The sequence below is a fragment of the Macroventuria anomochaeta genome (genome assembly GCF_010093625.1).
Source record: "Macroventuria anomochaeta strain CBS 525.71 unplaced genomic scaffold BU25scaffold_30, whole genome shotgun sequence".
In the NCBI taxonomy this organism is placed as follows: domain Eukaryota; kingdom Fungi; phylum Ascomycota; class Dothideomycetes; order Pleosporales; family Didymellaceae; genus Macroventuria; species Macroventuria anomochaeta.
Window position 1 is genome coordinate 152346 of NW_022985391.1, and position 24533 is coordinate 176878.

The window sequence follows — 24533 nt, forward strand, 5'->3', positions numbered from 1 at the left end:
GAGGGAGAGTCAGGTGCTCTAAGTAGACGAGAAGGTTTGCACGTGGAACACACTGTTTGAAGCAATAAAGAAAATTGACACTTGATTGTGAGTTCAGATGAAACACAGTTTGAAACAAACCGTCTCAACATCGCCATGATTGTCATGTGCTACCTGCTTGAACCATCTTCATGCGCTGCATACGCAACACTACCGGATTTCAAAGAAAGTTAGTACACATACCATAGCCTCAACCCCAGAAGACAAAAACAAAAGGCCCACCGACAAGCCTACGTGTCTAGAACCTTCGTGCACATCCTTTACTCTTCCAGCACAGTCACAGCCTCAACACCGTGCTACAAAGGTTGGACCACCATACGGGAAAGCCAAAGAGCGAGAGTGACTGTCGCTGTAACATTGACCAATATACTCATGATCTCCTGAGCGCCTTGCAAACGGCGCAAAGCGTGACGAAGACGAGCGAATCGATGCTGCCGAAGGTATGGAGCCATGTTGGTCGCACGGAATTGAGCGGCTTGCACTTGTGCGACTTGCGCTTGTATGCTCTGAGTGAGTTCGGTGAGGGTGTTGACTCGGTGGATGAGCACGTAGATCTTGGACGCGAACAGCTTAAACATGACGGTGCCCCAGAAGCTGCAGAAGACAACACCGAGGATGATGCCAACAACCACGGTGTTGGCGATGTCGTTGTTGTCAACGTTGGTAATGGTGGTCTGAGCGGTTGAAGACATGTCATAGGACGAAGAATATGGTGATATGTGGTTGCGTTGTCGATGTAAATGGTTTGGGTGGTGCGGATCGGCACCAAGAGGTTGCCGCTCATCATATACGTGGGAGGTCGACAAGAGAAGGTCGGTGAAAACAAGAGATGGAGTCTGAGTGAAGTGCATGGAACGCTAGCTCCAGTGAACGTACATAGATCTATTAGGCATGCAACGAAACAGAGGTTGTACAGTGGGATTATACATCCCAGAGCAGCGCCGTGTTGACGATGTAGTGTTAGCTGGAGTCTGAATGGAAAGGGATTTTATGGAGGCCATCGATGGCTTATGATATACAGGTAACAATATCGGCTTAAAAAGAAAACCAAGACCAGAACGACTGCTCGACAGGATTTTGACGCACCGAAGGACGAGACTTGTTCCTAAATTTGAGCAATGAAAACTTTCTGAGAGCACCTCCAGCTACTCTGCAACCCTTGCTCCTCCACGTCTTGTTTCCCATCTAATACATCTCCTTCCTAGCAATCCTAACCTTGTTCCCCCCAAATCAAACACAACAAGCACATTCTTCATCCAACTATCCCCCAACATCGCCACGCCCCCCGCCGTCCTCGCAATAGCCAACACGCACTGAGTCGACGACCCCCCAGCCGCAACACCCCCGACAGCCCCCGATCCCCTGTTCATCAAATCATTCGTACTGATGAAGGACGTTTTGCCGCCAACCGTGACATCCACCCTCGGTGCAACAGCAGCGCAATTGACGAGGGAAAGCCTAGAGTTAGCGTTGTATGTAGCGGCAGATTGGAACAAAGTAGCCACGTATTCCGCGATCCGGTCGAGCAGGTAGATGGGCGTGGTGTCTGAATCGACGATGATGTTTTGGCTGCTGGCGGCATAATTCTGGGGTGTGACGATGGACCCGGTGGGGGCAGCGATGCTGAAGCCGTCGATTTTGATGCTGTAGTATGTGTACACACTTGCCAAGACGGGGACGATGGCTGTTTCGACCTAGGAGCTGGAGTCGTAGGTTACGTCGGGAATGCCGCCGATGGCCATTACGCCGCTTTGGGCTTTGGACGGAGCGCTCCGAACGGATGAGGTGCGGTTGTGGACGAGGGAGAAGACTGGGGGGTAATATGCTTGGTCGAAACTGGAGGTGAGCGTTAGCGATGTATGCGGCGCAGAGGGACATAGCGTCGGAGTCTGCGGTGATGATCAAGTTCTTGATCTCTTGCACGAGGTGAAACGGAGTGTGGCAGGATTGGATGGTGGAATGACTTACAGAGAGAATATGACGGCCTCATATCCAATGGTACTGCTTCCACTTGCCAGTCTTGAATATGCAAGTCCCATCAATCCGCTGCTAGTACCGTCGCCATCCCAATATCCTTGCTGTACAATGCCGATCTTCTGGTTGATGGTCTGACGTGGAGCATAGCCAGCGCCTACATCATCAATCCCAAGCAGTTCAGTAACTAGAATGCCCTGCAGATACTAACCGCTGGTGTAGTTGACACCAAACGCTTGTCGTGAATTGTAGGCCTTGTAACTTTGCGACACTATTGTGTTGTAAAGAGGACCGAATCTGTACATGGAGGTTGCGACAGTAGCGCCATTCGCGTCCTTACACACCAAGCCTGCTTGTGCGGCCCAGGTATCTGAACTTCCAGTATCGATAACGAGAGAGTAGACGCGACTGCCAAGGGTGACTCTGATCATATGCACTCTGCCGCCGAGGGTAACAAGGTCTTCCCGAACATCTGCGACATCATCGTTCTGACGTTTCACCTTCCTGATGGCATTGCGGGACAGGCTGGCAAGATATTCCGATGATGGCGTCAGGGCGCCCATGAATGAGTCCCCGATCTCAAGATTGAGCACATTGCTGGTTACTCTTTGGGTTAGCTGCTTGCTCGTTCGGTGCTATCTGTACAGCTTTCCGTCTACACCGGCAGTGAGCCTGCGTTCCAATGCAACAGCATGCTGAGCTGCGGATGTAAGTAGACCCAGCAGAAGAGAGGTTGAATGCATGGTGCTGGCGGACTGAAGGGGGTCCTGAACGGTGAACAAGGGGTTTATACGTATTGTAGGCTATACACCATTGTCTCTGAGTGTCGAGCTTTAACTGCCGTGCATTTCTCGCTCGGATAGGGAGCGGAAGATCCTATTGACGCAATGAAAATGCAACCACGCTACATTCCTCAGCGTGGAAATTTGGAAGCGAGCTTGTGTGACGAATAAGCATCAGCGGCTGACTTCTGCTCGAGCATATTCATTCCTACAACTCCATTCACAGACTTATTTAAGAAGAGTGTACATATACGGGTGGGCCTCGGCTTATAACTACTGAACATCCGCGGTGGAAGGTGCCGCACAATCGAGGTGACAGGAGCGCTCGCATCGATGCCAGGGAAGATGCAAAAGGACGCATGACTGAATGACGAGGCTGGAAATGAGAGTGTGCGTATACCATCGATAACTGGCCTCGGAGATGATAAGCGTCAAGAGAAATGTCAACTCACCAGTATCCTGGGTTCAATACAGTTCCAGCTACTGTCAAGACTTCTGCCGAGCAATGAGCATAGTCGCACGCGATCCCTTGTTGAAGGTTAGAGACATGTCAGACGGGTCATGGTGTAGGCGTACATAGTTTGATTGGGACTAGGTCGCGAGCTCCATGCTCCAAATGGCTCTGTAGATCGCCTGTTGTACAAGTACTGCTGAAAAGAAGTCGCTCGCAATAATGCTGTAGTAAGTTGGACCTTTTGGGAATCATCATGACACACCTTGAACGCCGGATCGAAGGACTATTACCATCCGCCTCTTCTGCCACCGCGACCACGTCGCCCACCGCGGCCACCGTATCCTCCTCCTCCTCCACCACCACCACCGTAGCCGCCGCCGCCCCAGCCACCTGAGCCTCGATCGTCGCTTTGTGATGGGTATGCGTCGTGGGGAGGGGCGCGGCCCTTGAGCTCCTTCTGCAGGGATTCGTACGACTTTCGCATCTGAGCATAGCCAAGATGCATCTTTCCGTAGAAGTGATCTGCTAAACGGCGATCATTGTCAAGACGACTGAGATACGCACCGCACACGTCACAGACCTGGAGCTTCTGATGTCCTGATGGCCCTCCTGTATCCGAGAGAGCCCTCAGCTCCCGTTCACGTTCCTCCTTCTCAGCCTTCTTCATGCGGACCTTGGTGAACTCTTGTACGGCCATGTTGACCATGCCCTCTTCGCCCATGATCTGGACTTCGAGCATGCCGGCGTCGATTGATTTGGTCAGTTCGTTGATCGATTTCAACTGAGCGATTGTTAATACCTGACTCCAGGTCGGGGTAGCATGTACTCACCAGTGCATTAGTCTGTCGGATCTCCTCAGGTGTCTTCTCCAGGCGTCGTTGGGCCTGGTCTATCTTGCGGTTACAGCCGTCAATGTGGTGCTGCATATCCCTCAGGTAGTCGAAGTCGAAGCCCCACCTGCGCTTCTGGTCTGCGTCTGCCTCTTGGTATTCGGTCTTGAGGGCTTCATTGTGAACTTTCGGGCAGGGGCCCAGTTCGTTCTTCGTGTTTGTGAAGAGATCGTGGGGACAGTTGCCGACAAGGTATGAGCGGCAGACCTTGGGGTCGGTAATGCTGAGCTGCGGCGCACGCTGGTCAGAGCCGCTCATGAGCTGCTCGCCCATAAGCTGTTCTGCAGACTATTAGTATGACTAAGCAAAGTACATGGAAGTGATACATACCAAGCAGCCTACGCGTCTCAGCTGCGGCCATGTTGTCTACTCTCTACCGGTGTTGTTGGTGAAAGGTGAGGTCGGCAGCTCGACCCAGGCGTCGAACAGAAATCGCGACCGGCCCTCGGTGACGCCAAGCTCGCGCTGCAGCCAATTACGTGCAACGCGTACCTTCACCTCCGCAAGAAGAGCGTGCATTACCAGCTCTTACGATACTCCTTTGGTGCAGAGGAAACGTTGCAATGCTGCGATGCTTTCTTCCTTGTCTCTGTTTTTGCTGAGTGCATTCGTAGCACTCGCCTCTGCGGCGTCTGACTACCACGAGCAGCTCCTGCTACGACCACTCCCCCAGGACACGCTCCTCGCGTCGTTCAACTTTCGCAGCAACGAGAGCCAGACGTCGTTCGAGCAGCAGAACTTCCGCTATGTGCCGAGGTCACTAGGACAGATTCTGCAGCATGCACATACACAGGAGCTGCACCTGAGGTTCAGCGTTGGAAGGTGGGATGCCGAGAACTGGGGTCAGCGGCCATGGCAGGGGTCAAGAGAAGGAGGAACTGGCGTAGAGCTGTGGGCTTGGATTGAGGCCGAGAGTGAGGAGCAGTAAGACAATCGTGATCTGCTATGGGTTCACGCTCTAACCTCCAATAGAGCATTCGCACGCTGGCTTACTCTCACCAATGCCCTGTCTGGCCTCTTCTGTGCCTCCATAAACTTCATCGATGCCACCAAGACGATTCGACCCGTCATGGCATTCTCGCCTGAGGGCGACCACCGAAATGCACCAAACCTGCACCTGCTGCACGGCACACTGCCTCACGAGGTAGTCTGCACCGAGAACTTGACACCGTTCCTTAAGCTGCTCCCCTGCAAAGGCAAGGCAGGTATCTCGAGCTTGTTGGACGGGCACAAGCTGTTTGATGCTTCGTTTCAGACCATGGCCATCGACGTGCGCCCTGTTTGCAACCTTGATGATGGCAATTGCTCGTTGGAGATGGAGCAGTCCGTGGACATGGTCTTGGACATTGCTCGATCGAAACGACCACGCGACAACCCAATCCCCCGTCCATTGCCCGTCGACCAGATCGAGTGTGATAGCTCCAAGGGTTACAACGCGCACGACACCTGCTTTCCCCTCAACAAGGGCACCGAACCAGGCTGGACTCTCGAAGAGGTCTTCGGCAAACCACTGAGGGGATCATGTCCACTGATTGAGGATAGTGACGATACAAACAGCGTCTGCATCAACACTCCACCAGAGCGTACTGTGGACATCAAGTCTGACGGCGAATTTCGCGAGACGAAATTTGCCTCAGACACGCTTCGCTGCTATAAGCTTCCAGTCGGCGCAGACTTTGATCTCGTCTTGCCAGAGCAGAAGATGACAACAGGACTGAATCGTCCGGACCCTCAGCTCTTCGCTGCTCGATCGATCAACGGACACGGTCAAGAACGTGGGAGCACACAGGCAATCATCAAGAACCCTTCGACCACTGAACCTGTGGAGTTTGTCTACCTAGAATCTCTCCCGTGGTTCATGAAGCCCTATCTGCACACTCTGCGTGCCCACGTAGACAGTTCTAGCGAGAGCCCCATCAAGGAGACCTACTACAGGCCTGCCCTGGACAGACATCGGGGCACCCATCTCGAGTTGCGCATGGTCATTCCACCCAGCTCCACCCTCACACTGACATACGAATTCGAGAAGGCCATCCTCCGCTATACCGAGTACCCACCGGACGCCAACCGAGGTTTCGATGTCGCGCCAGCGGTCATTCGCGTCCTGTCGCCTCAGGCTGCAGATAAGCAGGGTATCTACATTCGCACTACTTCGCTCTTACTGCCTCTGCCGACACCTGACTTCAGTATGCCATACAACGTCATCATCCTCACAAGTACAGTCATGGCGCTTGGCTTTGGCAACATCTTCAACTTGCTCGTGCGCCGCTTCGTGGGCGCTGATGAGGTCCCGACGACCGCAGGGGGACTTAAGGGAATCCTTCAAGCGAAGGTTGCTGGTATCAAAGCCAAGCTTGGCAGAGCGTGAACGTAGCAGCAGAACAACGAAGTCGTTAGACGTGGTGCCCGTCCACTTGCAGGTGACTGTCAGGCCTGTGCACTCCTTTTTACAATCCCTCACGCACATTCTCGGGACTTGAGTGGCATGAACATCCGTCCGCTAGCTCTCAGCTTGCGGGTTCGAGTAACAAAATGCTCCAGATGAGCTGCATCGCCTTGCCTCAGAACCAGCAAATAAGAGGGGTCGACGTTGGCTGATGCTCAAGGCTCGCAGTTCCTTTCATTCTCGCAACCAGCCATCCACTATATAGTCAGCATAGACCCTCGTCCGCCCCACAACACCACTCTTTTTCAATCAGCACTCAACTACCGGAACCAAAAACACGATCCCCATCATGTCGACAAACCCCACCCGAGATGATTACATCCGCGAGCTGACGCACAAGCATCAATTCCTTATCGTCAGCGGCCTTTTCGTCACCCTGCTCTTCTGCGGTTGCATCATCGTATCCGCAAATGATTACAAGTTGCAACTCCTCGCCGTCATCCTCGCCATCGTAGTCTTCTACGGCGCTGTGCTCAGCAATATTATGGTCAAGCAGGTGAACAAGGTCACCGTCAGTACCAACAGAATGACGGAGCTCTGGCGGGAAGTGAGGGACTTAAGGGAGCAGGTTGCTCGTCTTCAGCGCTGAACGGGCGGGGTTGCGGAGGCAATGATGGGTGTGAGGAGCGAATGTTGGACTCAGACAGAAGATGGCAAGCGTAAGACAAGAAAAATGGGAAGCCTGTCTTCCAACGGGTCTCTTCAAGAACGGTTGTGGTCCAAAACGTTCGGTTAGCACATGCTCTATTGGGTATCGTAAGTGACAATGCTACTACGTGTCTGACCTCCTGCCATGCCGCTACCTCCATACTCAACTTTTCGCCATCCCACCTACTACGACGACCCATACCCCCTAAACCCCTCACAACTCAAATAATTGTTCTCAAGAAACGCCGAATCTAATCTGATCCCCTCGACACCCTCCCACACCTCCTCCCTCTCAAACGGCGGTATCTTGGCCCTCACACTCCCCCTCACCGTCTCAATACTCGTCGTAACACTAGTATTAAACAGCCGGATCATGTTATCGCACGTCTTCCCGTCTGCAAAGGTGGGCTGGTTGGTGATGTTTTTGTAGAATTGTAGGGGGTACGTCCATCCTTCAGCTGGGGCGAAAGTGGTGGAGATTGATGCGATGGAGGAGAAGGATGTAGCGGAGAAAGATGTAGTGCCCGGTGCGCCGGTGGAGCGGTACGCGTCGCACGCCGGGTCGAAGGACGCGGGGAATGTGTGCGTGCCGTAGTCCATCGCGCCCTTTAGTGCGATTTCGTGGCCTGCAGTCATGAGCAACGAGGGCGCCCATTTGAATGATGTCCCGTCATCGAACATGTCTAGAAATGGGAATTCGATCCCGGCCCGTGTGAAGTCTGGGATTTTGTACCCGAAGGCTTGGACTCCGTGGTCGTGTACTGCTTGCAGAATCGCGGGGTACGCGTCTGCTGGGAAATCAGGCAAGAGGTGTTGGTACGCGGAGGTAAGGATGGTGTATTGTGAGGGGATGAGTTGCCGGGCGAGGGTAAGCGGGATGGGGAGGACGCTGATTGTGCCGTTTAGTGTGCCGGTTGCGTTGCCGGGGTAGAGGTGGGCGATTGGGTTGGGTAAGTCGTAGGTTTGGCATAGGTCTGTGTCCAGTGGGGTGGTGAGGATCGGCGGTGGATTTGAGGTTGTGTGGTAGCGGAAAGCGAAGAGGGCGAGGAAGGAGAGGGCGAGGTACTGTCTCCTGGAAGCTTTTGGTTGTGTCTTAGAGTAGAGATGTGGAAGAAGTGCGAGGATAGGGTGGCAGATAAGTGCCAGGTCCAACAGACTGAGGTCAAGCATGTTGTTGAGAGGCATTTTGCAGACGGCGCTCCCAGGCGGCAGTCAGATTTCGAAAATGAAGAAAGAAGGAAAGAAAAGACCGCGCAACACAAGACAGGTTCTAAAGTTATGAAAGATCCAAACCCGGCTCCTCCTACCTGTCCTAAAATCCGGAACACCTCCTGCCGCGCCTCATGCGCGTTCGATCATTCTCACCGCGACACGTCCACTCTCACAGCGGGTGTCAGCATTCCGGACAACATAGCGGTAGACTAAGCAACGCACACCCGTTTAAACCTGTCATTGTGAGCGTTCGGCAAGCCTCATCCGTGCAGAACACCACTGTGTTCTGCACAAGGTCCTTCTAGCGCCTGGAAGACTGAGGTTCCGAGCTGATCTATCGTTTGGAGAACGCGCACGCGTGCGCTACGGCCGTCGGGCGCAACCAAGCATTATTGATTGGCGTTGCTTCGACGGCAGCTGCTGTTTTGGAGATTTGGCGTTTTGTACACACGTCTATTGTTGCCGTTGTGGGTGGGAGGAGGCAGAGGGCGTGAGAGGAGGGTTTCGAAGGAGTGGTGCGTGCGTTTGGTGGGGCTGACATCGCACTTTCCTTCGATCAACCTCTTCGTCTTGAACACTGACATTGACAACATGTTTTGTCATCTTTGAAAGTCGTCGAGAAGCATCGCACGTGAATGTGAGCGATGGAAGACAGGGTCTTGAAGGCCATATGCCTCACATATGAGCAGGCATGAGCGAACCTACGCCACCCGCGGCGTGACAATCGCCTGATCACGATGTGAGCCTACAATTGCATCGACTGACCACAGTAGTGATGAAATGACAATCGAGGTCTACTTACAATGCTCACCCTCCGCAAGCCTCTTCTTATCATTATCTCGTTTGCTGTGATATTTGCAGCATTTGTCTACCCTAACAGCAGGTCTCAGATGTTTTCCACCATTCTGGACGACGACATGTCCTCGAAATGCGCCATTGTGGTAGGCTCTGGCCTCGCAGGTCTCAGTGCTGCGTCACAGCTAGTGAAACACAACGTCCCAGTTCGCGTTCTCGAACGTGCTGCAAAGCCAGGAGGGAATAGCATCAAAGCATCGTCCGGTATCAATGGCGCACCAACCAATTTCCAACTGTTTGCAGAGCCAGGAGATGCGTTCTACTCAGATACTGTATTGTCAGCTGGAAAGCGAATGTCGAGCTTTACTACTGAGCGAGAAAATCTCATCAAGACTTTAACGGAAGGCTCTGCGGGGGCTGTCCATTGGCTGGTAGAAGAGAGAGGAGTCGACCTCAGCAAAGTTGCGCAACTGGGTGGCCATTCATATGCAAGGACACATCGGGGAGCTGGACCGCCACCAGGGTTTGCAATCATCAGCGCGCTGATGAAGAGCCTCAAAAAATCCCCCCTCTTTCATTTGCAGACGTCGTGCACGGTAACGAAAGTGCTGCAAGAAAAGAAACGCGTGATAGGAGTGGAGTACATCGATCCGAATGGAAACTACGAAGAACTGCACGGCCCTGTGATCTTTGCGTCAGGAGGTTTTGGTGGCGACGCGAAAGGCCTTCTTGCCCAATACCGTCCAGATCTCGCGGGTTACCCGTCAACAAACGACCCTCGACCCGGCACCCAGCCACTTCTCACCGAGGCTGGAGCTCAGCTGATCGATATGGATTCCGTGCAAGTGCACCCAACTGGATTCGTGGACCCAGCGGATCCGACCTCGCCGCTCAAGTTTCTGGCTGCAGAGGTGCTCAGAGGTGAAGGCGGCATACTGTTGCTGAACGGCAAGCGTTTCATCAATGAGTTGAATACGAGAGAGAACGTAGCGAACGCGATCACTTCAACGTCATCCACGTCTGAATTACCGCGCCAATGGGAGGTGCAACTTGTTCTGGACGAAGCCACGTACAATGCTGCGAAGTCTCACGTCGACTTCTACCTATTCAAAGGTCTCATGCGGAAGACAACAATATCCGAGTTGAGCGTCGAAGCTTTGGAAACCTTCAAGAGCTACGCCATCACCATTTCGGACAACACTGAAGACCCTCTCGGTCGAAAATTCTTCGGAAACTGGGCACTAAAAGAACCTACCCCAGAGTCAGTCGTCTACGTTGGCACAGTCACTCCTATCATTCACTACACTATGGGCGGTGTACTCATCAATGAAAAGAGTGAGGCTCTGACAAAAGACAGCAAACGCATCGAGGGGGTGTGGAGCGCAGGCGAGATCACTGGAGGGATACATGGCGGTAACAGGTTGGGGGGTTCGTCCCTGCTTGAATGCGTCGTATTCGGAAGGATCGCTGGAGATCAGTGCGCACAGTATCTCAACACCGGCAAATGAGCGCCGGCGGGTGCAAGGCACATCGTGATGGCGCAGTTCCTGTCTACTTACACAACCTGATGCATCAGTTCAGCATTTCATCATGTGCCCTGTCGCTTTGTTCGACCCATTTGCGCCTTTTTCTTTCACCTACCTTCCGAAACCTTCACTATCTTCATGCTGAGGAGCTGCGGTGCATATGTACATAATTTGATCTTCGCCTTTGGGTTTAACAGTAGGAACAACTTCCACTCAACTGCTGTCCATCCTGGCAACAACACGACTCTCACTCTACACAACAACATTTTCCGCATCATGTCACCACCCGCAAACGGACTCATCGCCTCCATACAAAGCTTCCATCGACACCTTGTCACCACGACTCTACGATCAGCCAAACTCATCGGGTATGTGGAGGAATGGTTCATGTTACGGTGTATATAACCTTCAGGACCCAACGGTTAGAAAGGTCGCCTTTTTGTATTGCTGCAGGGCCGCGACAGTTCATATCCACACGCAACCGACACGGCTGCGAGATGGTCTCCATTATCCTCTTCGCCATCCTCCTGTACGTTCTATACCTCAAGGTCGCGCACATGGTTCTTCAGGCCCGGTTCAACATAGCTTCACGACAGCCTCAGGATGTTGGTCAGTCATCATCTGTTAGGTTCGGTGGTAAGATCGATATCGGTACTCTGATGGCCATCGAGTGCCTGCGGTATTATGGCGCTGAGTACTTCTTTTTGGTGGGGTTAGTTATGTCTGTGGCTCTTGTTCGAGACCAGCGCCTTTTTTGGCTTTGACTTATTCATGAAGGCGCTCAGCAACTTGATTTGACGTATTTACGTGATGCGACTGGGTCATTTAGATGGACTTCCTGGCACCTATGCTAGATTTATCGGCGATATGCACAGTAGGATTGCTTTGTTGCAAAGGTGGTGGAAGTTGAGATTGGGTTCTATTCGCTTTCACGCTACTCGATTGATCAAATAGTCGATCCACATCTATGTTTTTATTCTCCATGATATTTACACCCCTTTCTTCAACTACTCAACCGCCCAATACATCTGGCCACAACAATCTCTTGGCTTCGTGCGAACCAACAAAAGTTTTCTTAGAACAAGTCACACTGTTCAAGCGCTTCAAAAAAAGAAATCCAGATTGAGTTACAGTCGCGGAAAGTCTCAACTCAGTTCGGCTGACTTCCGGAAAAATCTGGAAGGCACAATGTCTTATTCTGGAACTGTGCTCTCTCGCTGTGCCTCTAGTGAACTCGCAATCAAATGCCCTTGCCATGAGTATAAGACCTTCCACCTCGCACCTCAATAACCTTCAAACCACCAAAAATCATCGTCCAGTGTCAAGTCATCCACTCCACACCAACACAATGCCCGACGCGTAAGTTCTTGGTCATACCGCCAAAGTAGCCGCACTCTATGCCGACGCAAAATACTACCGCCACCGCCCCAAACCAGCGACGGTCTTTGCAACATTGCACCGTCTACCTACAACGGCGACAGGCATTGATCGAGCTCACCGCCGCCATGCACGGGTTCGGTTTCCCACACAACAAAGGTGAAGAGTTCGAAAAGGATATGGAGGCAGCTTTCGATTCAATAGATGATATCGGCCAAACAATCGCCTTATTGGTTCAAGTGGAACAAGATGGTTATCGCATTAAGGTCGATGTGGAGAAGTTGCTGGAGCAGGTGCGATGGGCGGAGGAGGCGCAGGGGTTGTGGATGCGGGCTATTAGGGAAGTGCGTAAGCGATGGTTGGATGGGGTGTAGGTTTGTGTCAGGACGGGCTGGAAGGTTCGATGAGAAGGTGTCTCGCATTGTTCATGTTTGCTATGATTCTATATGGAACGGTTGCTATAGCATTTGATAATTCTCTCAATACAAACTACCAAGTCTATCGCATGGACCCAAGATCTAAAATTTACCTGAACATAAAGTTCGGTTTATTGCCTTTGCGCTTGCAGTAAAATGCACTTCTCACACTTCAAAAATCACAGACAACATCCTTACTCTCCACAGCCTTCCCCTCTACCCCAAGCTCACCTACCGCCTACTTCAACGCCCCCACAACCTCATTGCCGAAATGGATCCTCGAAACCTTCTTACCCTCAAGCAATGGTCGCCATAAGTTCCGCTCTGGCTCTCGGCGTATGCGCTGCCATCTGGTACTCAGAGTATGCCTCGAACAGAAATCTGTCGAATATGACGCGCGTGTGGAACTGTTCGAGCGTAGCCGAGCGACTAACGATCTCTACATCCACCTCCTCAAGCTGAAGACAGGACCAATGTCTAGTCGCAAGGCAGGCAGGGGCACATATCTCGAATGTGACCTTCTGGAGTTGGTTCAGATGATGGAGCTACTGGATGAGATCCTTCAGAAAGAGGGAGAGGTTGAGACCAAGTGGTGGTGGAGGCCCTTGAGACATGTAAATCCAATATGTATCGAGGAGGAGCTGGCGCTTGTGATTGATAGGGCCAAGGCGCGTTGGGCATAAGAGACTGGAGGGCTGCTGGGAGAGATCAAAGGCAGCATGTTAAATATGTGGCTGAGATCAACACGGTCATCATGCTGAATCAATGTGACGGATCTCTGGGCATCGTTCCCTTGATTCTGTTCGAGAAGCGACGCATTCGCTTTCCGTGACTCTGGCTCTTCAACTTGGCTGTAATTCAGACTGTCTCTTTAACCGCCCTGCCTTTCGTCTTCCCATACGCGCCACCAGCCATCTTTCGCATCTCCAATGCACGTCTGTACGGCGGTGCTGTAGGCGGCTGTACCGGATCTAGACTGACTCTGTCCTTGGGTAGCTTGTATGTCGCGTCGGAGTCGTACGCTGACAGGTCACCGCACGCTAGGAAAGGTGCTATCCATCGCTGACCACCCTCTTCCACATCATCCTCATCCTCATCTTCTGTGCCAAAGTCCAGCTCAACAGCGCAATCCGCTCTGACTGTTCGTGAAGCCTTCTTCTCATTCTTTTGCGTGTTGGTGTCTGTAGGCAGTTGTGTTCCAGCACCCAGTGGCTTATCCAGACTTGCTTTGAATCCTTCCGGTGGGCAGAACCCTTCGCACACGACGAAAGCTTCGATACTGCTCGCTCGACTACTTCTAGGCTTTGCAACGCGTACTCTCTTGAATACAATCTTGAGCTGCGCAAATAGCAGGTCGACATCTTTACCGCGGAAGATCTTCGCGACGAACTTGCCGCCAGGTTTAAGTACGCACAGCGCGAGATTCAGCGCTGCCCATAGGAGTTGACTTTGAACGTAGATGTCGAGATCGTGCAGACCAGTTACGTCTGGTGCACCGTCTGAGATGACAAGATCAACGGGAGAAGACGAGGTACTCGAACTGGGGTCGTAGGTATCCGGGTCCAAGGCCTTCAGCATAAGTGGAATGGTAGATGGATGTGTTATGTCGGCGCGCATTGTTGTAACACCTTCGAGAGGGCTCATGGGCTGCAAGTCGATCGCAACGATGCGGACATTTTCCTTAGGCTTTGGCTGCTGAACGGCTGGAGCTGCGCTTTCTTCCTTCTCTTCGTTGCTCAATCCAAGAACATGTCGCCGTGTCGCTGCTTGCTTTTGCTCCCATCCTGCTCGTCCAAACGTCTCATCCTTGATCAAGACGCGGGAGAGCACTTGACTCCAACTACCTGGCGCAGCGCAAAGATCAACGACTCTTGTGACTCCTTCGAAAAGGTTGAACTCCTCATCGATCTGTAGCAGCTTGTATGCTGATCGTGCACGCCATCCCTCTTCTTTGGCAAGACGATAGTATGCATCTCGCTTATCCTTCGATGACTTGCCCATCTTCGGCTCTTGTTCTCAAGTACTGTTGATTGATGTTCGAGTTTCGAGGCTGCGCGTAGTGTTCCCAATTGAGCTTTGATGAGTTGCCAAACTTTCTTTCTGTGCGTTCCTCAAAGCAGAAAGATGTCCTTCAAATCGCGCGGTTGATATGAGAAAAAAATTAGGCTTTCAAAATCTGGTGGTGGATGCAGTCTTTACGGAGACCGTCCCCGATGGAGCAGTGGAGTCTTTGTGAATATTCAAGGTGTGTGAAAGTCAACCCCACGTGAGGGGCACCATTGTGAAGGGGCAAGTGCAGCCGAGCCAAACGCCGACTCGCCGATGTCTCCAAAAATTTCTGGGAAACCGCGATCACCCGCCAGACATCATCACTCACGCCATATCCAAGATGAAGCGAGCGCATAATCCTCCAAAGGCGGCGCATAAAGCGCACAAGCGCCAGAAGCTCGAAACCGTCCCCAAGCCCTCGACGAAGAAGCAAAAGCGCAAGGTCCAATTAAACGACCTAGGATGGAAGACCGTAGGCATGCCAGACCGTCTGGAGGACACCGAAGGCTTCTATGGCTTGGAGGAGATTGATGACGTGGAAGTGATCAAGGACGCGACGACCGGCAACATCACCTTCCAGACCACAAAGACAGAGGACGAGGTTGCGAAAGACGTGGAAGCTGCTTGGAAACGAGAGGAAGAGGAAGCTGCGCGTCTGGAGAAGATGATTGGTCAGGAAGGGAAGGAGCTCCCAGTGGAAGACGAGGAAGCGGTAGAGGAGGAAGAGAATGCCGAGGAAGTCACACCTGGGCAGAACGAGGCTGAGAGCGACAACGAGTCTTTTGCAGGGTTTAGCGACGAAGAGGAGCCAGCGAAGAACGGCGGCATCGAAATCGAAGACCTCGACCCCAATAGCGCGGTAGAAGACGGGCGATCATTGAAGAAAGACAAGGCCGAGAGCAAGCCGGAGAAAGCAAAGACAAAGAAGGAGAAGAAGGCAGAGGCGAGGGCAAGGAGAGAAGAGGAAAAGAGGCTTAAGCAGAACACTGCAGCCAACGCCGGCACTAGTACGGAAACAAACCCAGACTATGTTGAAGAAGAAGGCGTGGAAGCCACGGAAGACTTCGAGATCTCTGGCGAAGGAGCGTTCGACATCCTGCTGAACCAGCAGGTCGACGATGACGAGGAAATTGATACATCAGCGTGGGAGGAACTCGGTTTGTCTGAGAAGGTGATTGGCGCGCTCGCAGGGCTGAAGTTCTCCAAGCCCAGCTCCATCCAGGCTTCAGCGATACAAGAGATCATGGCTGGCAGGGACCTCATCGGCAAAGCCTCCACAGGTTCAGGAAAGACACTCGCTTTTGGTATCCCAATTGTCGAGCGCTACCTCGCCACTCGACCTGCACCGAAAGATAAAGATCTGAAGACACCAACCGTGCCTACTGCGTTGATCGTTGCGCCGACCCGAGAACTTGCCCATCAGATCACAGCACATTTGACTGACCTCTGCGTCAAGGGTGACTTCGACGCACCGTCAATTGCGACAATCACTGGTGGCCTGTCTGTACAGAAGCAGCGCCGTCAGCTTGAAAAGGCAGATATTGTTGTGGGTACCCCTGGACGCTTATGGGAGGTTATCAGCAGTGGCCAGGGCCTGTTGCGCTCCCTCAAGCAAGTCAAGTTTCTGGTTCTGGATGAAGCAGATCGTCTTTTGAGTCAAGGTCATTATCAAGAGCTTGGAGAGATCCTCAAAGTCCTCGATAGGGTCGACGATGAAGAAGACGAAGAAGAGCCGACACCAGAAGTCGAACGCCAAACCCTCGTCTTCTCCGCCACTTTCCAGAAGGGCCTTCAACAGAAGCTTGCCGGCAAAGTGAAATTTGGCAACGGCACCGGAGACATTATGAACAAAGCCGATTCTATGGAGTATCTTCTCAAGAAGCTCAACTTCCGCGAAGAGCAACCACGCTTCATCGACGCAAACCCCGAATCCCAAATGGCTAGCAAACTCCGCGAAGGCCTGATCGAATGTGCCGGACCAGAAAAGGACCTCTACCTCTACTCCCTCTTGCTCTTCCACCCCAACAAGCGCGCCCTTATCTTCACAAACTCCATCTCCGCCGTCCGCCGTCTAACCCCCTTCCTGACCAACCTTAACCTCCCCGCACTCCCTCTGCACTCAAGCATGATCCAAAAAGCGCGTCTCCGCTCCATCGAGCGCTTCAAAGAGCGTCCCGGCTCCATCCTTGTCGCCACCGACGTCGCAGCCCGCGGTCTCGACATCCCTAAAGTCGATCTCGTGATCCACTACCATCTCCCGCGTGCAGCAGACACCTACGTGCACCGCTCGGGCCGCACAGCGCGCGCCGACGCCTCCGGATCCAGCATCATCATCTGCGCGCCCGAAGAAGTCGCTGGCGTGCGCCGGCTCGTCGCGAAGGTGCACGCCCGCGCCGAGTCGGCCAAGGAGCAAACGAACAAGAAACGCGCGTACTTCATCCGCACACTGGATATCGACCGGCGCATTGTTTCGCGGCTTAAGCCGCGCGCTACGCTGTCGAAGAAGTTGGCTGATACGGTCATTGCGAAGGAGAAGAAGAATAGCACAGATGATATGTTCATGCAAGCCGCCGAGGACCTAGGTATCGACTACGATAGTGAGGAGTTTGAGAAGGAAGCCAAGGGTAAGAAGGGGAGGGGAAGTGGAAGAAAGAAGAAAGAGAAGAACGCGAGTGAAATGACGAAAGCGGAGTTCACGGCGATTAGACATGAGCTTAAGGGCTTGCTGGCTGAGCGCATTAATACTGGTGTCTCGGCGCGCTACCTGACCAGTGGTGGTATCGATGTTGAAGCGCTAATGAAGGGTGAAGGGAATACGGGGTTCCTGGGCGCTGTTGATGGTTTGGGCTTTGACGACGATGAAGAGGAGGTTAAGCCCAGGCCTGCTCCGGCGCAAGACGATTCAGATGAGGAAGATGAAGAAGATGAGGGTGCTGGTGAAACTTCTGGGGCACCGAAGGTTGAAAAGAAAACGGAGGAGAAGACGAAGAAGAAGCAGAAGAGTCGGAAGAGAAATGCTGATGGGACGAAGAAGAAGTGGATCCACCATTAGACTATACCTTCACCGCCTGTACTACCCTGCTCTCACTTCGTACCAATACCATGTTGTACATCTACTAAGTACACTGTCCTACTTCACGGCCTTTCATCTACGGTATAGAAGTCATACCATCACTCTCCCTATCCCGACCACGCCAAAGTTCCTCCCTTGCAGGCCGCAACCAATCCTCTATCTTGGCTACTTGGCGCTCCATCTCGGACTCTGGGATTGCAAGAAAGGCCTGTTGCTGATCTTGACAGTTGCAAACCGAGGTTTTCACACTGGCGTGATTGCAACTATGAGCATGCACATCCAGTCTACTGGGCTCAGGTGTGGAGCGATAGACTGGAACGTGTCGGCGCTGGGCTTGCTGGTAATAGGCATGGTGAGGAATGGTGTTGAGGAGGAGCTCATGACGAGGATGTTTTGGATTATGCTCGGTAGAGGCGGTGGGTTTTGACTTGCATGTTGTTAGGTGTAAGCGGGAGAACGTTTGAAGAGGAGGATAGATGCGAAACAAGAAAAGCGCGCAGGAACAAAGGAGCAAACCTGCCATCGCAATCGCAACATCCAACCCCAACGCTCTTCATGGAATGGCCCATCCCGTCCTCGTCACTTTTTCACCCTTGCATCCCCTGGCCCAGAAGGGGCAACACAGCACGCAGCGCTCCTTCCCTCTTACTTCATAACCGCCCAGCATTGATTCGTTCTTAGCGGTTTCACGTCCCTGTCCCTATGGCGATACCGTGGAAGAGGTATACAAGTGCGAAGAGGACGAGGAAGCCGAGCCAAAGGTCGACGGTGGCGTTGACGGGGAGTCGGGGGTTGGGCTTGGTTGCGTGGAATGTGGGGGATGAGCTGGTGGACGGCTGGGTGGGGAGTGTGCTGACGAGGTAGTGAGTTGACGTGACTGGTTCGGGGCTGTAGAAACTCGGTGAAAGGCTAGATTCATGTCGAAGCGGAGATGTGGAAGGCGACAGCGCCCAAAACACGACAAGGACCGAGGCAGAGACATGCAGATTTTTGAGAACTGTATGCTATTCTCTTGACTTCTGTACTTAGTTTATGGTCCTGTCTACCTGTCCTCAAACAGCACCGACGATCTCCCCTGCTTCCACTTGGCAAAGTTGAACATATCTATGATCGCTAGATGTACAGTTGACCGTCTACACTACAATCCTTCTGGTCGTACCTTCTGGTCGTACCTTGTGCCCCGTTCTAGAGGCTTTTCATCCTCATCGATAGATTGAGAAGTGCCATCACAATTCAGCATTCACAAGAAATGTGTCCAACCCTCCCCAACCCCCTACCACACGAAAGCCTTTAGTGATAATTCCCTATAGGCGGGATGAGGTAGAGCAGCACGATCAGTATGAGCAAACCCACGCAGTAGACGAACGTAGAGACATCTTATGCTAGGGTGTCGGCCGTAGGTGATATGTAGATGTGTAAGATGGTCAAGAAAAGTCGGGTGAAGAGTCCGGTGGTCGGGTGGCGATGTAACAAGTAGTAGCGGTGAATATCGCGATGGGAGTGGGTGGAAAAGGTGGTAGTCGGGGGAAAATGTTCAGGGGTTCAAGGCTAGTCTTGTGTGAACGTGTTTGCTATGCATATCCTCTAGTTGGTGAGCACCTCAACGAGGTTGTCCCAGAAGCCCAAGTCATACACGTTCTCCACCGCAGCCAGGCTCCACACGCGCTCGAATGAATCGGGCTCGGCGACGCGTTGGATGCGAGGAGGTAGCGACTTGGGCGCTTGGCCATCTCTTGTGCGCACTAGAATATGCCTGCTCTCTAGCGGCCACGTCGTTTGCGGCTCTTCCACATCAATCTCCTCCTCGTCTTCTCCTGGCGTGAGAACCGGCTCGTCGGAACAACTTCCACTGTCGGCGCGGCGCAGAGGCGCTGCAGTGGGATGCGAGGCGCTGAACCAGTTCTCCGCCATCGTGTCCTCCCTCCTCTTTCCCAAGAACACAACGCCGTCTGCCATGTCGTCGCGCCAATCTGCCCACTTGCTGCTCTCGTTCGTCGTCATGCCCGCCCAGATCAGGTAGATGTGGTATGCCAGAAGCCCCAGCGGGAGTGGCCAGGTGAGGAGCGCGAGGAGTCCAACGCCCGCTGCGCTGAGACCGCCGAGGTCGAGGTACAAGCTCACGTATGCCACGAAGTAGTGACTCTTTGCTCCAAACCAGTTCATCAAGCTTTTCGGATCAGATCCTGGCGTAGGTTTGTACGTGTACCAGCTTTCGAACTTCGCATACTGGTTCCCAACAAGTGGACTCAGCGAGTACCAGGCGAGATATGCACCATAGGCGATCAAGATGCCGGTGGACAGAAGCAAGAAGAGGAAGTACTTGTAGTTCCCACGCCCAAGGCAGTTGTTCACCCATATGCAGTGGTGGTCCATGCGCGAGACGCAGGTCTTGCATATGCTGCAGTGCTTGCTGCGCGCTGGCTTGAGGAGTTTGCACGTCGAGCATGTATGGCCTGGGTGGTAGAGAACGCGGTCGTACGGGTAGTGGCGCATTTGCGAGGCATGATGGGCGCGAGTGATATAGGTGGCATTGTTTGACTTGGCGCTGAGCCAGAGCCAGAAGTAGGGTTGCGGTAGCAGGAACAGTGTTAGCAGCTTGTGGTAGAGGCGTAGCGTGTGCCACACCGCGGGCAAGAGCAGTACAGCGCATGCGGTGACAAGGCCGAGGAAGAAGACTACGATTACGGGGTGCTTGTCGTGCATGAGGTAGTGTCCGAGCCGGGCGCTGCCGGAGGTGATGCGGCCATTGGTGAGCTTGCCATCGAGCCGACAGAGGAACGAGGGTATGTGCAGGACGAAGAGGCGGTTGAGGAAGCCTATGGGTGTGTTCCTGTCTTGATCAGTATAGGATGGTAGCGAGTGATGTTGAGTGCTACCTGAAGGCCGGAAGGCGGCCGAAGAAGGCTACGAATGTGAAGAGCGAGACCGTGAGGGCGACGAGGATGAGGGTGCGCGCAAGCGCCATATTGCTCTTCTATAACGTGTGCATGTTGTCGTCGGTGGGGGAGGCATCGAGTGAACGCCGCGGCAATGCGACCCACAATCGTCAACATGTGAGCACGCGTTTCCCCAGACGCGTCAACATCACCAACTCCACAATCCTACCTCACCACCATGGCGGGGCCCATTGTATACGAAGACGTGGCCGAGGGCGCCGAGCTCGAAGCTGGCGAACTCTTCGAGGGCAAGAAGTTCTGGGTCGCGCAACGCGTGCCTCACCGCGCAGCGCTGCGGGACCTGATCAGAGCCAACGGCGGCAGCATCGTGCCGCTGGAGAAGCAGGCCGACTGGATGATCGCAGACCACTTCCGCAAGGACTGTCCGCCAGGAACAATCAGCTACGACTTCGTGCACAAGTCCATTGCAAGCGGCGAGATCTTAGATCCGAACGACTTTCCAGCAGGGCCGAGGATAGGCACTGCACGTGACCCTGGCTCCATAGTCAGACCTGCAAAGGGTACGAGAGCTGCGTTCACGCCTGACGAGGACCGCATACTGTACAAGTGGGCCACGGACGCTGCAGCAAGTGGCGTTGCGGTCAGTGGGAATGAGCTGTACAAGAAGCTGGAGGAGAAGGTATGCAGGCGCGTGAGAGTTGAGATGCGATGTTGACTGTGTGTAGTATCCGCGACACACATGGCAGTCGTGGCGCCACCGCTACCTCAAGAAGCTCCAGTATCAGCCTCCTTCCGCGGTCAACATCCCGGACAATGCGCCGCCGTCTCCGCCTTCAAACCAGTCGTCGAGAGCGGCCGCGCCACCTGCAGCGAAGAAGTCGGGACTTGTCAGGGACAAGAACAAGGCTCGGTTCGTGCAAGAAGAACCTGCCACTGCCAGCATGGGGACAGCTACCAGCGAAGAACCAGCAACAGGCAAGGAAACGTACACCGTCGATCAACTAGCCGCAACATTTACAACAGAGGACTGGGAAGAGCTGTACGCCTTCGTTGAAGACATCGACAGCTGCTCGAAAGAAGACATGTCTTACGACACAGCATGGACGAACTGGGCCGAGAAGCAGGACAATCAATCGGCTGCGCAGTGGCGGCAGTACTACGAGAAGGTGGTCAGGCCACAGTGGCTGCGAGACCCGGTTTCGAAGAGGGAATGTATAAGGAAGAAGGTTGAAGAGAGAAACCAGGACGATAGCTCGAGTCAGACACAGGGCAAGACTGTTGTTGCGTCTCAGACCGTTGCCGCGTCTCAGGCCGTGGAGTATGCCTCTGTGGATGATCTGGACAAGATGGAAGGATGGGCCGAAGAGCAACATAAGAAACGTCTAAGAGACTTGGAAGCGCAAGGTAGATCGCCTTTCGAGCTCAAGAAGAACACGTCGAACCTACTGCCTTCAGACTCAAGATTGGCGTCTGAATCCACAGCACAGCACGAGACGCCACAGTATATCAGGAATGGATACGAGTCGGCACTGAAGCGCATACGGGGCGAAGTAGAGGATGCGCCAGCACCGACCGAACCAGCTCGGCCCGCGAAGATCCACAGGAGAACCAGCTTGTCGCCAACTCTAGTGGAGCCAGAAGAGCCAGTGGACTTTGTTGGCACTCGGGAACAGCCGCTGGATATCTCTTCAGCTCTGAGCTTCCAACATGCAAGCGCTGAGCAACCTTTTTCAGAGGAAGCTACGCCTAGCCAGACACAGGAGCAAGCCGCGCAGATCGATGAACAGGAAGAAACAGGGAGTACACAGTCAGAGGACGAGTCTGCGCACACCGCTCCACTTCCTCGGCCCCCCATCGAACTGGAAGACGAAGATAATGATCTCGAGAGCATAGCTTCCTCCACCGACTTTGCCCACATTGCTCCTCTCCCCAGGCCACCCCAGATCCCAGAAGATGAAGACGACGAAGATAATCTTCCCTCCAATACCCCAACCCCTCGCGTGAACAAATTCGCCGCCTTCGATACCCAAGCCATCCTCTCGCCCTCCCAGATCTCTAATCATATCAGCAAGCTTCCACGACCACTCCTCGACTCCTCGCCCCCACACCATCCCGACTCAGACGCCTCAGCCACCCAATCCCTGCAAGAATTCAGCAGCTACCTTCAAGAAAACGACCTCGACAATGCAACACAGACACAATCACCACTTACCCGGCTCCCACGCCCCGCCTCTCCAACACTCTCAGCCACTTCTGAAGTATCGAGCACTGGGTCCCGGGATCCAGACGAGCCTCTTGCTGCTGATGAGATGGAAGATTTCTTCGCCGAGCAGCACGCCGAAGGCTTCTCTTCCGAATTCATAACCAAAGCTTTGAAGCGGACACGTTTCCGACCTGGTCTCGCGGTCGCAGTGCTGGATGCGTGGAAAGCTGGCCGCCCTTTGCCGGCGCAAAGAGGGGTTTGGAGTGTTGAAGATGATTCGGAAGTTGAGAGCGGTGATGGCGCGGCGCTGGCGAGGCTGCAGAAGAAACACACCCTAGACGGCTGGGGCGGTATAACAGAACGTATGAACTTCCTCTCCGCATGGAGTCGACGGTGAAGAGACCTCTTCCACTGCTTCGCTTTGGCAATACAAATCATTGCACAACAAACAACACTTCCATGTTACTCCTCTTGCATATTCCACATGTGTGATCCGACTCACTCTTCTCGATAACGACCATCAGCCACCAACAAACAGCACGCTATGCCCTTCGCTATTGTCAAAACTATACTCACGCTCCTCAACCGCTCCCCAAATCCTTGCTCATCCCTCCCACCCCGTCCTCTTACCCTGTGCCCTAAACTACATCTCTCCCCCCTACAGTCTCCCTACTTACTCTGCGCATCATCCTGACTTTATCGTGGGAGCCCAGCGGGCGAAATTCACGGCTGAGCTCAAGGAAGGCTATAGTGGTGATGAAGTGAATTTTGTTGTATGGACTAGGGATTTAAGCATATGCTCGCCGAGCTGATTGTTCGACAAGCGGTAATAAAGACGTCGAGAGACTACAGAGGTGTGTTGAATCAAGATGAAATGGTGCATGCCCAACTATGTAGTGTTCGGGCAGTGGAGTTGTGCGGATGAGCACGGCTCTTCGCCGCCACGTCCTGGATTTGTGGAGGAGGGAATGAAGAAACAACACACTACAAACCCATACCTGGCGGACACATTTCCGAACATACTGCATGGAGGAGCATGCATTTTCCTGACATGATTTTTACGTTTGGATTTTGTGTTCCGTTGGCGCTACCTGGCGTCGTGTCGTACGCTGTTGGACAGGTCGTTAGCACCCAAGATCTGTCGCAGCTCGCTTCTCTCTTAACACTTCTCGCCATAAGTTGTTTGCTTTGGCTCTATAGAATTAGCTTCTGGGAGTTTGGGAGTCGTTGAGTGGCGTGGTGGGGTTGATGAACGTTTTGCGAGTTGAGGTGCTCACTATCTGATTGAAATGTCTTAAAACTCTATGTAAGGCATGCGGGAAGGAGACATTCTTAGACTGTTAAGAGATCGCAAGGAGGTGTTTGAATTAAGGTTAGGTCTGTCTGTGTAGTGTGCGGAATGTGATGGTGCGCGGAGATCCTCGACTCTCCAACTCCACGTTCCGCGATTGATTGATGAGCACACAAAGAAAACTCGACACCAGTTCACCACCAACATCTTGGATGCATCGGACCTTGGTCCGAACATGCTATATCAGGAAACTTGTTGCAAGTATCGATCTCGTCTTTGACATCTTAAGAGCGCACGGACAGGGCTATGTACAAGTCTATGTGTTGGCGATGTGCTTTGCACACGGTGCGTACATTAGCGGAAGTTTGTTGGACAAAGAGAGCACATGACCAACATGAAGTGACCTCCGGAGCCTGCTCCGAACATGCATTTTACAGTAACTGCTTGTGTTGGATGCGTCT

The 24533-nt window shown here is 53.2% G+C and overlaps 14 protein-coding genes across 14 annotated transcripts; 7 read left to right on the top strand and 7 right to left on the bottom strand.

Moving 5' to 3' along the window:
* Positions 1 to 335: 335 nt before the first annotated feature.
* BU25DRAFT_461049 (uncharacterized protein) lies at positions 336 to 731 on the bottom strand (the record flags this gene model as incomplete). The annotated part of the gene is made up of 1 exon (XM_033710403.1): positions 336 to 731. The coding sequence occupies one exon, from the start codon at positions 729 to 731 to the stop codon at positions 336 to 338; it is 396 nt and encodes a 131-aa protein (XP_033558710.1).
* Positions 732 to 1179: 448 nt separating this feature from the next.
* Positions 1180 to 2576, bottom strand: BU25DRAFT_476218 (acid protease; the record flags this gene model as incomplete). Its single annotated transcript, XM_033710948.1, has 3 exons — positions 1180 to 1683; positions 2008 to 2170; positions 2225 to 2576. The coding sequence occupies 3 exons, from the start codon at positions 2574 to 2576 to the stop codon at positions 1185 to 1187; spliced, it is 1014 nt and encodes a 337-aa protein (XP_033558711.1). The 3' UTR covers positions 1180 to 1184.
* Positions 2577 to 3327: 751 nt separating this feature from the next.
* Positions 3328 to 4532, bottom strand: BU25DRAFT_154942 (LUC7-domain-containing protein). The gene is made up of 3 exons (XM_033700658.1): positions 4470 to 4532; positions 4080 to 4420; positions 3328 to 4030 (listed from the first exon to the last, which is right to left on the bottom strand). The coding sequence occupies exons 1-3, from the start codon at positions 4498 to 4500 to the stop codon at positions 3536 to 3538; spliced, it is 867 nt and encodes a 288-aa protein (XP_033558712.1). The 5' UTR covers positions 4501 to 4532; the 3' UTR covers positions 3328 to 3535.
* A 178-nt stretch (positions 4533 to 4710) lies between these two features.
* On the top strand, positions 4711 to 6507 carry BU25DRAFT_433447 (GPI transamidase-like protein component Gpi16; the record flags this gene model as incomplete). Its single annotated transcript, XM_033708781.1, has 2 exons — positions 4711 to 5063; positions 5112 to 6507. 2 exons carry the CDS (start codon positions 4711 to 4713, stop codon positions 6505 to 6507), a joined length of 1749 nt encoding a protein of 582 aa, XP_033558713.1.
* Positions 6508 to 6874: 367 nt separating this feature from the next.
* On the top strand, positions 6875 to 7174 carry BU25DRAFT_461053 (uncharacterized protein; the record flags this gene model as incomplete). Its single annotated transcript, XM_033710404.1, has 1 exon — positions 6875 to 7174. The coding sequence occupies one exon, from the start codon at positions 6875 to 6877 to the stop codon at positions 7172 to 7174; it is 300 nt and encodes a 99-aa protein (XP_033558714.1).
* Positions 7175 to 7296: 122 nt separating this feature from the next.
* Positions 7297 to 8800, bottom strand: BU25DRAFT_154964 (uncharacterized protein). The gene is made up of 2 exons (XM_033700659.1): positions 8668 to 8800; positions 7297 to 8611 (listed from the first exon to the last, which is right to left on the bottom strand). Exon 2 carries the CDS (start codon positions 8416 to 8418, stop codon positions 7420 to 7422), a length of 999 nt encoding a protein of 332 aa, XP_033558715.1. The 5' UTR covers positions 8419 to 8611; positions 8668 to 8800; the 3' UTR covers positions 7297 to 7419.
* Positions 8801 to 9335: 535 nt separating this feature from the next.
* Positions 9336 to 10748, top strand: BU25DRAFT_347680 (Flavocytochrome c; the record flags this gene model as incomplete). The annotated part of the gene is made up of 1 exon (XM_033703163.1): positions 9336 to 10748. The coding sequence occupies one exon, from the start codon at positions 9336 to 9338 to the stop codon at positions 10746 to 10748; it is 1413 nt and encodes a 470-aa protein (XP_033558716.1).
* A 199-nt stretch (positions 10749 to 10947) lies between these two features.
* On the top strand, positions 10948 to 11654 carry BU25DRAFT_154923 (uncharacterized protein). Its single transcript, XM_033700657.1, has one exon. It carries the CDS (start codon positions 11147 to 11149, stop codon positions 11528 to 11530), a length of 384 nt encoding a protein of 127 aa, XP_033558717.1. The 5' UTR covers positions 10948 to 11146; the 3' UTR covers positions 11531 to 11654.
* Positions 11655 to 12163: 509 nt separating this feature from the next.
* Positions 12164 to 13242, top strand: BU25DRAFT_423990 (uncharacterized protein; the record flags this gene model as incomplete). Its single annotated transcript, XM_033708247.1, has 2 exons — positions 12164 to 12487; positions 12745 to 13242. The coding sequence occupies 2 exons, from the start codon at positions 12164 to 12166 to the stop codon at positions 13240 to 13242; spliced, it is 822 nt and encodes a 273-aa protein (XP_033558718.1).
* Positions 13243 to 13417: 175 nt separating this feature from the next.
* BU25DRAFT_461056 (FtsJ-domain-containing protein) lies at positions 13418 to 14839 on the bottom strand (the record flags this gene model as incomplete). The annotated part of the gene is made up of 2 exons (XM_033710405.1): positions 13418 to 14568; positions 14821 to 14839. 2 exons carry the CDS (start codon positions 14837 to 14839, stop codon positions 13418 to 13420), a joined length of 1170 nt encoding a protein of 389 aa, XP_033558719.1.
* Positions 14840 to 14925: 86 nt separating this feature from the next.
* BU25DRAFT_441920 (DEAD-domain-containing protein) lies at positions 14926 to 17660 on the top strand (the record flags this gene model as incomplete). The annotated part of the gene is made up of 2 exons (XM_033709263.1): positions 14926 to 17477; positions 17520 to 17660. Exons 1-2 carry the CDS (start codon positions 14949 to 14951, stop codon positions 17658 to 17660), a joined length of 2670 nt encoding a protein of 889 aa, XP_033558720.1. The 5' UTR covers positions 14926 to 14948.
* Positions 17661 to 17709: 49 nt separating this feature from the next.
* Positions 17710 to 18293, bottom strand: BU25DRAFT_154984 (uncharacterized protein). The gene has a single exon (XM_033700660.1). The coding sequence runs from the start codon at positions 18202 to 18204 to the stop codon at positions 17758 to 17760; it is 447 nt and encodes a 148-aa protein (XP_033558721.1). The 5' UTR covers positions 18205 to 18293; the 3' UTR covers positions 17710 to 17757.
* Positions 18294 to 19265: 972 nt separating this feature from the next.
* On the bottom strand, positions 19266 to 20646 carry BU25DRAFT_348053 (palmitoyltransferase swf1; the record flags this gene model as incomplete). Its single annotated transcript, XM_033703180.1, has 3 exons — positions 19266 to 19489; positions 19532 to 20511; positions 20558 to 20646. The coding sequence occupies 3 exons, from the start codon at positions 20644 to 20646 to the stop codon at positions 19266 to 19268; spliced, it is 1293 nt and encodes a 430-aa protein (XP_033558722.1).
* A 149-nt stretch (positions 20647 to 20795) lies between these two features.
* On the top strand, positions 20796 to 23178 carry BU25DRAFT_493518 (uncharacterized protein; the record flags this gene model as incomplete). Its single annotated transcript, XM_033711718.1, has 2 exons — positions 20796 to 21257; positions 21304 to 23178. 2 exons carry the CDS (start codon positions 20796 to 20798, stop codon positions 23176 to 23178), a joined length of 2337 nt encoding a protein of 778 aa, XP_033558723.1.
* Positions 23179 to 24533: the final 1355 nt, after the last annotated feature.